The sequence below is a fragment of the Loxodonta africana genome, chromosome 10 (assembly GCF_030014295.1).
Source record: "Loxodonta africana isolate mLoxAfr1 chromosome 10, mLoxAfr1.hap2, whole genome shotgun sequence".
NCBI lineage: Eukaryota > Metazoa > Chordata > Mammalia > Proboscidea > Elephantidae > Loxodonta > Loxodonta africana.
Window position 1 is genome coordinate 72,036,305 of NC_087351.1, and position 15,919 is coordinate 72,052,223.

General features: G+C 38.0%; 1 protein-coding gene across 1 annotated transcript in view; it reads left to right on the forward strand.

Moving 5' to 3' along the window:
* LRRC9 (leucine rich repeat containing 9) overlaps positions 1 to 15,919 on the forward strand; it is a 134,971-nt gene that overhangs the window by 96,880 nt on the left and 22,172 nt on the right. Inside the window, exons 23-25 of the mRNA XM_064292546.1 lie at positions 5,747 to 5,877; positions 8,484 to 8,592; positions 14,791 to 14,930. Of these exons, the coding sequence (XP_064148616.1) occupies positions 5,747 to 5,877; positions 8,484 to 8,592; positions 14,791 to 14,930 (380 nt within the window). The remainder of the gene's footprint in view (positions 1 to 5,746; positions 5,878 to 8,483; positions 8,593 to 14,790; positions 14,931 to 15,919) is intronic.

Here is a 15,919-nt window from a genome sequence, read left to right on the forward strand (position 1 = left end):
GGGATGCTGCTGCTCACATTTGCACCCACTGAATTCAGTGCCTAAAATGTAGGGCACAGTTCTATAGGACAGAATAGAAGAAACTATGCTCTGGGGCCCTACCATCCAATTGGGCCAAAAATAACTTCCTATTCTTTGAAAAATACAGTTGCTTATATTTAAGAAAATTATATTTGAACTGACAAATGGTGTATGAACATTGCTATAAACTGTAAAGAAAAATGAACACAGAACATAGGACTGAATAGGAAATCAATACTTGGAAACTTGGATCCTATAACAAGCAAGTTCATACAGGTTTCCTGTCTTCCATGACAGATGTGTAACAAATGTGTAAAGAATATAAGAATTTCCTGTGTTCCTTTGCCTCACACCCATCAGATGCCAAAACTCATAAAATTTTCTAGAAAATTAAGCAGCAGCTTATGATTGTTCAGAACTTTGAGGTACACTGAGAAGATTGCTTATCTTTGGCCTGTTTGTTTCAGGATCCTTCTCAGGGATGGAAATTCTAAAACAGCCTCCTCCCAGCACATACAAGTATCCTAGAATCTAGTACACTGGGTTTTATTTTCATGAGGGATGTTTTAGAAATAGTCTTATAAAACTAGTAGTGCATTTGTTCTAATGATGCTGTTGAGGATCTTACCCTGCATGTCTCTCAGTGCCCTCATTTGAAGGGCCACTTGAGAAAGTACTTTTAGAGATAAAGTGTTAGAAAAACATTTTCCCCTAAGGACAGGTATGTTCTCCTCACTGACAATGAGTGTTATTTAACTATTTTCCTTTTCACTTTGACTACTGTTATGGATTGAATTGTGTCCCCCCAAAATGTGTATCAGCTTGGCTAGGCTATGAGTCCCAGTATTGTTGTCCTCCATTTTGTAATTTGATCTTAATTTTCCTATGTGTTGTAAATCCTAATCTCTGCCTGCGATTAATGAGCAAGATTAGGTTATGTTAAAGAGGATTAGGACGGAATGCATCACCCTTACTCAGGTCACATCTCTGATCCAATGTAAAGGGAGTTTCCCTGGGATGTGGCCTGTATCTCCTTTCATCTTACAAGAGATGAAAGGAGAGATAAGTGAGCAGAGAGATAGGGACCTCCTCATGCCACCAAGAAAGAAGTACCGAGAGCAAAGCGTGTCCTTTGGACATGGGATCCCTGCACCAAGAAACTCGTAGGTCAGGGGGAGATTGATGACAAGGGCTTTTCCCCAGAGCCGACAGAGAGAAAGCCTTCCCTAGGAGTTGTTGCCCTGAATTCAGACTTCTAGACTCCTAGACTGTAAAAGAATAAATCTGTTTGTTAAAGCCATCCACTTTGGTATTTCTGTTATAGCAGCACTACATAACTAAGACAACTACCTAACAGCTCAGTGCGAAATTTATGGCTCAATAATAGAAGCCCAGTAGGATCTTTTGGTCTGTCTATCCCTATCCCCTATACTTATCCCATGTGATCTATTCTAACCTATATTGTTCTTGGTCTTCTTTTTCTTTATTTATGATTTATATTTTACTATTGATTATATGTTGTTATGGATTGAATTGTGTCCCCTCCAAAATATGTGTTATAAATCCTAACCCCTATATCTGTGCTTACAATCATATTTGGGAATGGGTTTTCTTTATTATGTTAATGAGACTGGATTAGTGTAGGATGTATCTTGAGTTGATCTCTTTTGAGACAAAAGAGAGACTAAATGCAAGTTAGCAAGCAGAGACTGGGGAAGAGAGATGCCAACCCACATGAAGATTGCCCAGGAGCGGAAGCTCAGAAGAAACAAGGACCTTCCTCCAGAGCCAACAGAGACAGAAAGCCTTCCCCTAGAACTAGCACCCTGAATTCGGACTTCCAGCCTCCTAAACTATGAGAAAATAAATTTTTGTTTGTTAAAGCCACCCACTTCTAGTATTTCTGTTATAACAGCACTAGGTAACTAAGACAGAATTTAGTACAGGGAAATGAGGATGCTGCTCTAACAAATGGCTACAATGTGGGACTTGTTTTGGAATTGGGTAATTGGTAGAGGCTGGGAGAGTTTTAAAGTGCCTGTTAATAAAAAGCCTAGATTACCTTAAAGAGACCGTTCATAGAATTATGGATATCAAAGGCAGTTCTGGCGAGGACTCAGAAGGAAGTGCGGAGGGCCATAGAGAAACTCTCTGTCCTCTTAGAGAATACATATGGCACCAGCAACAGAATATTGCTAGAAATGTGAACATTAATTGTGCTTCTTAGTGAGACTTTAAAAGGAAGTGATGAACACCTGATTCGACAGTGGAGGAAAGACATTGCTTTTTACACAGTGGCAAAGAATTTGTTTGAATTATGTTCAAAAGTTTGGTGAAAGGTAGAACTTGTAAGTGATGGACTTAGATATTTGGCTGAGGAAATTTCTAAGGAAGATCTTAAAGGGGTCATGTGGCTTCTCCTTGCCACTTATAGTAGAATACAAAAGGAAAGAGATGGGCTTAAAAATGAACTGTGCAAATTGAAAACAAAACTTAAAGATTTGAAAAATTCTGTCATATAAACTAAGGACATGTGTCCTAGAATTTTAACCAAAGATGTGGGTACACAACCTTTTCTTAAAGAGATTAAGCCCGTGGCTGATGGATCTAACCAACTGCTACAGCGGAACACCCATCAGCTTACACTGAAGGGAACAGAGAAAGCATGAAGGGAAAGAATGTTGTCTGCCTCTTGGAATTCTACAGGCAGGAAATAGACCAAAGGAGCTACGTCTTTTATCCTCCAAGAAAAGAAAAGTACCATCCCTGGAGCAGCTTGAACATCAGCAGCACTGTTGGAAGGAACACAGGAAGCAGGGCCTTCTTGGTTTCAAATGGTGGGGCCATGGTCTCATGGATCTCAAAGGGTGGGGCCACAGCCGCCTAGGTTTCAAAGAGTCTGATCTTCACCAACTCAATTCTGGAATGTGGAGCTGCTGTTGAGATGTGCCAGGAGAATGGAGCTACCTACCACCCAAAGCTAGGGGCCAGGGATGCTATGCCCAAAGGGCAGAAGAATGGGGCATCTGAGGGCTCAGCAGGTGAGGTCACCACTCAAATGGACTAGGAGAGAGAATAGGGCTGCCCAAAGTTCAGGGAGCAGAGTTGTTATCCCAGTAGGCCTGAAGGCAAAAGCTAAAGTCCCAGACTGAGGGGCCTCCACCCAGAATCCAGAAGCCATGGGAAACACCCAGTGTCTGGAGGGGGAGGCCACTGCCCAGATGGTGTCAGAGAAGAGAAGATTATTTTCAAGCCTTAGGAGCTAATGTAATTTTTTCTGCTGGATTTTGGACTTGCTTGGTCCTTTCTTTCTCTCAAGTTGCTCCTGTTTGTAACGGAAATGTCTACCTTGTGCCTGTTCCACCATTGTGCTTTGGAAAAAGATAACTTGCAGTCTAGATTTCACAGGTTCACCAATGGAGAGGAATTTTTTCTCAGGATGGAATATGCCAAAAGTCTCACCCATATTTGATTTAGATGATTCGAAAGATGAGATTTTGGAATTGGAATTGATTTAAGACTTTGGGATGATGTGATGGGGTGAATGTGTTTATCATGTGACAAAAAAAAAAAAAAAAAACCTGCTGCCATCTAGTCGATCCCAACTCATCGCAACCCTACAGGACAGAGTAGAACTGCTCCATAGGGTTTCCAGGGAGCATCTGGTGGATTCAAACTGCCAAACTTTTGGTTAGCAGCTGAACTCTTAACCACTACACCACCAGGGTTTCCTTGCACATTACAAGGACGTGAATTTTGGGGGCCAAGAAGTAGAGAGTTATGGATTGAACGGTGACCTCAAAAAATATGTTTTTTAAATCCTTACCTCTATGTCTGTGTTCATAATTCCATTTGGGAATGGGTTTTCTTTGTTATGTTAATGAGACAGGATTAGTGTAGGGTGTATCTTGAGTCAAACTCTTTTAAGATATAAAAGAGATTTATTTGTAGCAAGCCTGGGCAGGGAAAAAGAGATGCCAAGCCACATGAAGATTCCCCAGGAGCAGAAAGAAGCTCAAAAGAGACAAAGACCTTCCTCCAGAGCCGACAGAGAGAGAAAGCCTTCCTCTAGAGCCAGTACCCTCAATTCGGACATCTAGGCTCCTAAACTATGGGAAAATAAATTTCTGTTTGTTAAAGCCACCCACTTGTAGTATTTCTGTTACAGCAGCACTTGATAACTAAGACATGTGTTTCCTGTAAGCTGCCACAAATTCTTTGTGGAATTGTAGAACACAAATATATTAATTAATAATGGGTAATGAAGACTTTGTCTTGTCAGGAGAGAAATATAGACTTCAAATGAGAGGTAATGGGAAAACATTGAAGATTTTTGAGTAAGAGAGTAACATACTCAGAACTGTATTAAGAAATTTTATATAACTGCAGTGTTTACAGTGATAGAGGGAAGACCCATAGGAGGCTATTATAAGAGCAAGAAAGTAGAGAAAATACAGAAATCTGAGTGAGACTTTAATACTTTCATATAGTAAATGTGAAGAAGAAAATAAGCCACAGAAACTAAAAAAGAGCAATATAATATAGTGTTTGGGATGTAAATGTATGTTAATTCTAACATCTGAGTCATTTTGGTATTAGTGTTTGTTAATAGACTTTTTTCATTCAAGTTGAGATTTTTCCAGTTCTTGGTATGGCGAGTTATTTTCAGTTGTATTCTGGACATGAGACCACGGATCCTATTTGAACCTTCTATTTTAACAAGCCTCCTCTGACTTTGCACCGGTGCAAAAATGGGGCGCCACTTTGTTGCTGTCAGAGTTCCAAGTTTTCCACTCATTGTTGATACCCTGGGGGGGGGGGGTGTGCCTCATTACTGTTAGGCTAGAGTAGGAGTTCATGTTCCCATAGTCCTCTGCTGCCTGATCCTTGCTGGGTGGGAAGGTCAGGAATGCCTCATTACTGCTGCACTGACACCTCCTTACCACCAGATGGAAGTCCAGCCTACCCACTTGATCTCTTGTAATATTTGCTTGGAGGGGGTGTTACTGAAGGCTCCCCACTCAGCAGGGCAGTGTCGGAGGGGCACCTTGTTACACCTTGGCAAAGGTGTATGTCTGGGCTACCCATTCTGCTTTTGCTAGTGGGGTTGGGGCCACAGTTTCTTATGTAGTGTTTGGCTAGAATAGGGCTTTTATTGTCTAAACATTTTTGTGTCTTGCTAAATTTCGAATAGAGGGAGCAGACTTTTTTATGAGTTGGGTTTTTTGTTTTGTTTTATTTCCTCTGCTCTTGTTTACATTTTTAGGGTGCCACCTTCTCCAGCATATCTGAGGTAAAAATAAAACAAAAAACAGAGACCTCATTTTTGTGTCATTTTCGCAGTCCCAAGTTACCTAGCTGATCTGCCTTCTTTTCTGCACCTTTCAGTCCCTGGTGGCGTAGTGGTTAAGTACTACGGCTGCTAACCAAGAGGTGGGCAGTTCAAACCTGCCAGACGCTCCTTGGAAACTCTAATGGGCAGTTCTACTCTGTCCTATAGGGTCGCTGTGAGTTGGAATCAACTCGACAGCAGTGGGTTTTGGTTGGTTCAGTCTTCTTATGTTTGTTTTCTGTATAATGTCCAGGGCTTTTAACTCTACTCAGTGGAAAGAATAGGGTGAAGTGAGCCCCCTCCAGCCCTCTCCATTTTGTCCTGGAACTGGAGAATTAATGTGATTTAGTCATCTGTAAAAAAGGACATCTCTTTCTAAATGTCTTCATATAGGAACCACCAGAGACTGAGACTGCAAAAGATTTGTTTGGTGGCAGACTTACTTCCGACATGATTGCAGAACGACAGGGACATTCAAACTTCACCCAAATGCAAGAACTAAATTGGACTTCATCATCCATCAGGTGTGGTCTTTTTATTATGTGTTTTTTGACATGATAAGTAAACATGTAACTATTATCACTTTTATAAGGTTCATACATTTATACATCTTATCCAAATACAACCAGTAATTTTCAGAAAATCATCTATTCTGTTTCAAAATCTTATACTAACTTTACCATCCTTTGAAATGCATTAATAATTTTTATTATGTGAACTGCAATTACAGATGTCATTGATCTCTTTCTCAGCCCTTGCATTTCTCTTTTCTTTCACAAGCAAGCTTTTAAAATTAGACTGTACTTACTAAGTTTGCTTCCTCACATCTTATCACTCTAATCCAATGCAATCCACCTGCCCTTGCCACCGTTCTACTGATACCCTTCTCATGAATGTCATCACTGTAGTTAATAAATCCAGTGGGTTTTTAATTCTTAACCAACTTGACCTCTCTGAGGCACATAACAATGCTGACCCCTCTCTCCTTGTACTTATTAAACCAGTTGCCATCAACTTGATTCTGACACATGGTGATCCCATGTGTAGCAGAGTAGAACTGTGCTCCCTAGGGTTTTCAATGCCTGAATGATTTTTTCAAGTAGATCACCAGACCTTTCTTCCAAGGCACCTCTGGGTAGACTCAAACCTCCAATCTTCTGGTTAGCAGCCAAGTGTATTAACTATTTGCACCACCCAGGGACCCCTTATACTTATTATTCCTTTTTTCCCTATAATTTCAGATCCTGATTTTTCTATAAGTCTCTCAGGTTCTTTTTCAATTCGTAACTTCTGATGTTCTCAGAATTCTATCCTCAGCCCTCTCCTCTTTCGTCTTCCTTTCTCTTCTCCTATAATTCTCTCTTTTTTTTTTCTTTCCTATCTTCTTCTTCTGTACTCTTCATGGAGTAACTTCTCTTTTGCCGTTCTTTTAAATTACAATGAATGATGCCCAGATTTATAACCTCTATCCCAAAGTTGAGCTTTTCACTTAAATATCCAGTTGCTCTCTAGATATCTTCACCTGAATGTATCATTAGACTACAACCAATTTCAACATGCCTTATCACTACTCCACTTTGATCTCCTCCCCCGCTCGTTTTCCTGTGTTCCACACTCAGCATCTAGAGACAACATCTTCCTGGTGCCCAAGTCAAAAATCTAGGAGTTATTTGTTTTTCTCCTCTGTCCCCCATTTTCAGTTAATCACTAAGTTCTACAGAGCCCATGGGTTAAGTCTCAAATTTTCCCCTTCTCTTGATAATCACTGCCATTGGCCAAGGTCAGGGAGTAAACTATTGTAGAAACTTTTTTGGTGACCTTTTAGCCTTTTGTCTCATATAAACCTTCCCCCGGAAACTCATCTATTATCCCTACTTCTTTCTAACAGGCAAGTTTTATCAAATCACATCCTTACTCAGAATTGTTCAGGGGCTTTCCATTGTCTGTTGAGTAACATTGAAAATTCCTTTATATGGCATAAAAGACTCTTTAGTTCCCTTTTATCTGTTATGAACCCTACCTTTACTGCTCTGTAACGCTTTATACTCCAGAAATTCTGAACTGCTTCTAGTTCAGTCTCAGTTACAACATGCTATTTCATATTTCTCCCTTGGCTTGTGTACGCAGTTCCTCACTATGGCCAGGAATGCCTTTCATCCTAATTTGCCTGACAAATGTCTACAAATCCTTCAGGTCTCCTTTCAAAATCCTTCTCCTCCGTCAAGTCATTGATGACTTCCCAAATAGGTTTTCTAACTCTATTGTTGCAATTTTCCTTTTTTATTTTAATTTTTCTGACTCCCACAAGACTAGAGGCTTCTTGAGGGCAGAGACAGTGTCTTCTCATCTCTGTTGTAGCCTTTCCAAGCACGTAGCCTGCACTTTGGAAACACTAATGAAAATGTTGAATGAATGATGTATTTAGTGGATAAAAGTATGTCATAACTGTTATCTCACGTATAGGATTCATTTAAGTAAGTGGCTATCCTATCATAGGGAAAGGAGATGTAGCTATATGCACCTCTGTGATGCTCAAATGAAGGTGAAACCATTGTGAAGCTATGAACTAGGAATCAAGCATTCTGCTATTACCAAAACATCCTTATAAGGTGGAATGCCACAAAAGTTTTTCAAGAAAAACAACAGAAAACTTTCTTTTCCAAGTTCTTGCCTGCTTTTCTTTCCCACCTCTAATCCCTTCCTGGCACATCAGAATTAATCTCTTTCACATGTATCCTCTGCAGTTGATAACATGAAAACCTTACGACTGACCATGTCAATTTCACTACCGTTTCAGGAATACGTATATGAATTTAGAAAGAAATTGAAGATTCCCATCTTATAAGTTTCTTTTATAATAGTGCTCTGTTTATGTGGTAACAGATATGATTATTTTCAAGCAATTAAATTCTGTGTCCACATTTTCTTACATATGTGCTCAAAAACTGCGTGGTTAGCCTGTCATTTGAGCCATACATGTTACATCAAGGCAATTATTTTTCATAGCATTTGCCAGATACCTTTTTTTTTTTTTTAATGCCTTTGGGGTTGCATATGGAGGGACTTAACATTTCCGATATTTTTCCAGTTCTTTTAAAATGATAACTATATTTGCTTTTTCTAAATTCAGAACTGTGGATTTGATTCCAGTTGATCAGTTCAGTAATGTGTCTAATGTGAATCTACAGAACAATAACCTTACCTCCTTCAGTGGGTTAATCTATCTGCCTAACGTGAAGGTGAGTTGCTCACAAGTATCCATTTTTTCTTCCAGCTTTTTCAATGCAAATTAAGTGTCTTTACTTTGGATTAAAATGTATTTCCATATCATTAAAAAGAAGTTAGTCTTTTTTTTTTAATTAAACGTGAAAAACATTACCTTCGAAACCTCCTGAAGTTATTTTGGCTTGCCCTTGGTTTCATGTAATTGTCTTAACTGCAGTAAATCTACTCTGCAGTACAAGGTGGGATGGGAGGCTTCCAGGTATGGAATGAAGTTGGAGGACGCCAAAGTTTTCAAAGGAGCCTAGTTGTCTCCTGCCCTATTGCGTTGACTCAACCATATGCCATACAGTTCACCCATTTCAGGTACACTGTTAACTGGTTTTTAGTATTCACAGGTGTGTGCAATCATCACGACAGTCAATTTTAGAACCAAAAAAAAAAAACCCATACCTTTTAGCCATCACTTCCCTTTGACCTTCCCTGTCCCACTTCCACCCCCAGCCCTAAGCAATCACTGATCTACTTTCTGTTTCTATAGATTTCCCTATTATTGACTTTCATATGAGTAGAATCATATACTGGGTAGTCTTTGTGACAGGATTTAGCATAATGTTTTCAAGGTTCACCCATGCTGTAGCATGTTATTAATCCTTCTTTGTTTTGTGACTGAATAATAACTCTGTTACATGGATATACCACATTTTGTTTATCCATTCGTTTGTTGATAGGCATTGGGATGTTTCCACCTTTTGGCTGTTAGGAATAATGCTGTTATGAACATCCATTTCTGTGAGGACATAGATTTTCATTTCTCTTGGGTATCTACATAGGAGTAGAATTACTGGGTTATATGGTAACTCTGTGTTTATTCACAGGAACAGCTGGTCTGTTTTCCAATGAGACTATTTTACATTCTTACCAGCATTGTGTGGAATGGTGGTGAAGTGTTTGCTACATCTGCTAACCAAAAGGTCAGCAGTTCAAATCCACCAGGCGATCCTTGTAAACTCTATGGGGCAGTTCTACCAGCATTGTATGAGGGCTCCGATTTCTTCATATACTTGTCAACATTTGTTATTATCTGACTTTTATTTGAGCCATCCTAATGGCTACTAACCAAAAGGTTGGCAGTTTGAATCTACCAGGCGCTCCTTGGAAACCCTATGGGGCAGTTCTACTCTGTCCTATAGGGTCGCTATGAGTTGGCATCGACTCAATGGCAGCAGGCTTTTTTAATGGGTATCTCAGAGTCCCTGGGTGGTGCAAGCAGGTAACCCCTCAGCTGCTAACCAGAAGCTTGGCGATTGGAATCCACCCAGTGGTGCCTCAGAAGAGAGGCCTGGAAATCTGCCTCTGAAAGGTCACAACCATGAAAACCCTGTGGAGCACACATGGGGTCACTATGAGTTGGAATCAACCATAACTAACAACAACAATGGGCATCTCATTGTGGCTTTGATTTGTATTTCCCTGATTATTAATAATGTAGAGCATCTTTTTGTATGTTTATTGGCCATTCATGTATCTTCTTTGGAGAAACATCTATTCAGATCCTTGACCCATTTTTTTATTGGATTTTTTTTTTTTTATTGAATTGTAAGGGTTTTTTTTTTTTTTTTTTTAAGTATTTGAGATACAGTTCCCTAATCAAATACATGATTTGCAAATATTTTCTCTTTTGAAGCAGGAAAGTTTTTTTTTATTATTTTGATGAGGTTTAAATTTATCTATTTTTGTGGTTGCTGCTCAAACTTTTGACATCATATATAAGAATCCAAGGTCATGAATATTTACCCTAAGTTTTCTTCTGGGACTTTTATAGTTTTTGTTTTTACACTTAGTCTTTAATCCATTTTGAGTTAAGTTTTGTATATGGTATGTAGTAAGGGTCTAACTTCATTCTTTTGCGTGTGACTCTCCAGTTAACTCAGCACCATTTCTTGAAAAGATTATTTTTTCCCCCATTGAATGGTTTTGGCACACTTGTTGAAAATAAGTTGACCGTAGGAGTATGGTTTACTACTTGAATCTCAGTTCTATTCCATTGATCTATATGTTGATCTTTGTGCCAGTACCACTCTCTCATGAATATGGCTTCTTCATAGTAAATCTTGAACCTGAGAATTAGTGAGTCCTCTTACTTTATTCTTTTTCAGGATTGTTTTGGTTATTCTCTGCCCCTTACAATTTCACATGAATTTTACAATTGTCCTCTCAATTTCCACAAAAAAGCCTCCTGGGAATCCCATCTGTAGAACAGTTTGAGGAATATGCCTATCTTAACAGTGTTGAGTTTCTAATCCATAGACATGAGATGTTTTTCCATTTATTGGATCTTTTTCAATTAATTTCAACACTGTTTTATATTTTTCAGAGTATAAGTTTTAGATTTATACTTTGTTAAATTTGTTTCTAAGTATTCTTTTTGAGTAGAATTTTTTTCTTAATTTCATTTTTGGATTGTTCATTGCAAATGTATAGGAATACGGTTGATTTTTGTATATTGATTTTTTTTGTATGTATATGTTAAAGTATGAAAAATAAAAATTCTTTTTATTGAGTTTTCATTAAAATTATTACTACTCAGTTGATCAGACTATATTAAAATTTTAATAAATACTTAGCAAACAATTTTATTGAAACAGTATTTCAATGAAATGTATGTAGCTTTTTTTGAAGTAATTTATGTATTCATGGATGAACATAACATTGCTAGAATGAGACAATATTTAAGCATCAATTTCTACTTTTCATTTGTTAAAACAAAAATCATGTTAAGCCAATAATAGAGATTGATCAAAGTTTACTTAATATATGATTAAAAATCAGGGTAACATTTCAACTAGGGAGTCAAAAATGTTCTGAAGATGAAAAGAACTATCAGAATTTTTATACCACATCTTATCAGCCTTGCCAGGGAAACAGAGCCAGAACAGTGTTTACATAATAACGATTTACCCTAAAATACAGCCTATAGCCTGACCTTGGAGTTTCTGTTTCTCGAAACTGACTGCGCATAGATAATTCTTCAAAAGAACCCAAAGCCTAAGCCAAACCAGTTTTTACTAGTTTGTCTAGACCATCGTTTGACTTAAAGGTGAATTTTAGGAGACCATTTTCTTCAAAGCTCAAGGTTCGAAAGGACACCTAAGTGCAACATCCTGGGTGGGTTACCCCAACCTTCAAGAAATCCAGAAATCTGGATTTCAGGAGAATTAAAACCATTTCTCGGTTCCCCCTTTTGATCGGGATTCTTCCATAGAATCTTTGATCAAAAATGTTCAATAATTGTAGCAGGACACCATCAGATTCTTCTGGCCTTGTGGCAAGGGAGACAGTTGTTAATAGAGGCAATCAAACATGGAGTCTAGTCCCTCCTACACCGGGTTCTCCTTTTCTCAGCTGCTCCAGATGTGAACAGGGACCAGCTGTTACACTTTGGATGGCCACTTGCAGCTTTTAAGACTTCAGACACAGAAATAGAATATAAGGCCAAATGACTGAAATGACCCACAAAACAATGACCCTAGGTCTTTGAACCAAGGAAACAAACCCCATGAGGCATTTGTTTATATACTAGCAGCATCAGTATATTGATCTTATATTCTGCAATCTTGTTGAACTCATTTATTAGTTCTAATAGTTTTTTAGTAAATTCTGGAGGATTTTCTGTTATCTACAAGCAGAGTTTTACTTCTTCCTTTCCAATGTAAATACCTTTTGTTTCTCTTTCTTGGCTAATTGCCCAGGCTAGAACCTCCAGTACAATATTCCATAGAAGTAGGGAGAGTGGATTCTTTGTCTTGTTCCTGATCTTTGGGGAAAGCATGTAATCTTTCATCATTAAGTACGATGTTAACTGTAGGATTTTTTTTTTTTTTTATCAGGCTAAGGAAGTTCCTTTCTGTTCCTAGTATGCTGAGTGTTTTCATCATGAAACAGTGTTGGATTTCTGTCAGTTGCTTTTACTGCTGTATTGAGCTGATCATGTGGTTTTTGTTTTTTATTCTATTTATATGATATATTATTACATTAATTTATTTTCCAACATTAAACCAGCATTGAATTCCTGGAATAAATCCCACTTGATCGTGGTGCATAATTCTTTTTAATATATTGCTGGATTCAGTTTGTTAGTCTTTTGTTGAAGATTTTTGAGTTTATATTCATAAGAGATATTGTTCAGTAGTTTTCCTGCGATAGCTTTGTCTTGCTTTGGCATCAGGGTAATTCTGGCTTCATAAAATGAGTTGGAAAGTTTTGTCCTCTTCTAATTTTTGGAAAGATTTATGAAGCATTGCTGTTTATTCTTTTTTGAATGTTTGGTAGTATTCAGTGGTGAAGCCATCTGGGCCTGAGCTTTTCTGTATGGGTAGTTTTTTTTATTGCTGATTCGATCTCTTCATTTCTTATAGGTCTATGCAGATTGTCTTTTTCTTCTTGAGTCAGTTGGTAGTTTGTACCTTTCTAGGAAGTTTTCCATTTCATCTCAGCTATCTAACTTATTGGCATACAATTGTTCATATTATTCCTTTAAAATCCTTTTTATTTCTGTAAAGTCGGTAGTAATGTTCCCTCTTATTTCTGATTCTGGTAATTTGAATCTTCTTTTTTTCTTGGTCAGTCTGAATCGACTCGACGGCACTGGGTATTAGTATACTACTAAGGCTTTTTTTTTTTTTTTTAAGGCCTTTTAACCTAGGGAAATAGTTGTCCCTCCAACTAAGAAATATTTCATCTGTATCAGGCTTGGAGAAATAGGAGTACACACTGAGAAAATTGAACAGCTTTCTAGGGCCATCATTATTTCATTTGAAATGTAATTTCCCAGCATGTCCAATAATACAAAAACATCTTTTAAAGCTAAATTCAAACATATAAAAACTTACGTCATTTGTAATGTTGTTAGGTGCCCTTGAATCAGTTCCAACTCATAGCGACCCTATGCACAATGGAGCGAAACACTGCCAGGTCCTGCACCATCCTCACAATTGTTGGTATGCTTGAGCCCATTGTTGCAGCCACTATGCCAGTCCATCTCGTTGAGGATCTTCCTCTTTTTCGCCGACCCTCTACTTTACCAAGCATGATGTCCTTCTCCAGGGCCTTATCCCTCCTGACAACACGTCCAAAGTATATGAGACACAGTATCACCATCCTTGCTTCCAAGGAGCATTCTGGTTGTACTTCTTCCAAGACAGATTTTTTCGTTCTTTTGGTGGTCCATAGTATATTCAGCACCCCTCGCCAACACTACAATTCAAAGGCGTCAATTCTTTGGTCTTTCTTATACATCATCCAGCTTTTTGCATGCATATGAGGCAATTGAAAACACCGTGGCTTAGGTCAGGGCATCTTAGTTCTCAAGGTGACATCTTTGCTTTTTAACACTTTAAAGAGATCTCTTGCAGCTGATTTGCCCAGTGCCATGTATCTTTTGATTTCTTGACTGCTGCTTCCATGGGTATTGATTGTGGATCCAAGTAAAATGAAATCCTTGACAACTTCAATCTTTTCTCCATTTATCATGATGTTGCTTATTGGTCCAGTTGTAAGGATTTTTGTTTTCTTTGTGTTGAGGTGTAATCCATACCGAAAGCTGTGATCTTTGATCTTCTTCAGTAAGTGCTTCAAGCCCTCTTCGCTTTCAGCAAGCAGGGTTGTGTCGTCTGCATAACGCAGGTTGTAAATAAGTCTTCCTCCAATTCTGATGCCATGTTCTTCTTCATATAGTCCAGCTTCTCAGGTTATTTGCTCAGCATACAGATTGAATAGGTATGGTGAAAGGATACAACCCTGACATATACCTTTCCTGACTTAAACCATGCAGTATCCTCTTGTTCTGTTTGAGTGACTGCCTCTTGATCAGATTCCTAATGAGCACAGTGAAGTGTTCCAGAATTCCCATTCTTCACAATGTTATCCATAATTTGTTATGATCCACACAGTCGAATGCCTTAGCACAGTCAATAAAACAAGGCAAACATCTTTCTGGTATTCTCTGCTTTCAGCAAGGATCCATCTGACATCAGCAATGATATCCCTGGTTGCACATCATTTGTAATGCTAACAAATTATGAAATCATGTTATATATTCCAAATCTTATCCATGCTATTTTTAATAGTTTCTAGTATTTGATAATCTCAAACCAAAGAGCATTATAGCAGCACTTATATTTTAATGTCTGATTAATAAGGTATCCTCTCTGTAGGTATTATGCCTCAACTATAATCATATTGAATCAATCATGCCCAGACTAACGCCTCAGACTCACTTAACGAACAGACAACTACTCTACCATAAAGTCCCCTCAAGTGGTTATGGACAGCAAGGAGCTTCAAAAACAAACAGGTAACTTTTTTTTTTTTTAACAATTATAAATAATTTTGATTGGGAATTACAAAAGCAATTAGTCACATTAATTATAGCAGTGAAACATTCTAGTTCATAGGTCTAGCTTATTTAATAGTTAATAGCTTTGTTGTTGTTATCCCATGTGTGTAGAGTAGAACTTCTCCATAGGGTTTTCCAGGCTGTGACCTCTCAGAAGCAGATCACCAAACCTGTCTTGAGGGTGCCTCTGGATGGGTTCCAGCTGCCAGCCTCGGCTAGCAGTTGAGTTGTTAACAATTTGCACCATCCAGCTGCCTACTTAATAGCCACAAGTCAAAAATAAGCTTCACAAATAAAAAGATACTCAAAATATTCATTTGTCATTGCTTTTTTCCCCTACTTCCACCATCCCATGACCATATTGTAAAACAAAACAAAAACTAAGATTTTCCCGTGTTTTCTTCAGAATGTTTTATGCTTTTGTTCTTACATTTAGGTTTATAATCCATTTTGTTTTAATTCTTGTATACATTGTGAGATAAGGTGTGAGGTCTAAATTCTTTCTACATGTGGTTGTCCAATTGTCCCAGCACCATTTGTTTAAAACACTATCCTTTCCCCCTCTGAATTGCCTTTGGCACCTTTGTTCAAAATTAATTGATCATAAAAGAGTTTCTTTCTGGGTTCTCAGCTCTATTCCATTAACCTGTATGTGTCTTTTTTTTTTTTTTTTGCCCATACCACACTGGTTTGATTACTGTAGCTTTATAGTAAATTTTAAAATCAGGGATTGTAAGTCCTCCAACTTTGTTCTTTTTCAAGATAGTTTTGATTATCCTGGGTTCTTTGTATTTTCATATAAATTTTGGTATCAGTTTGTCATTTTCTGAAAAAAAAAAGTCTGTTGGGTTTTTAATAGTGATTGCATTGACTCTATTGATCAATTTGGAGAGAATTGCCATCTTAATACTAATGACCCTTCTAATTCATAAACCGTAAATATTTCC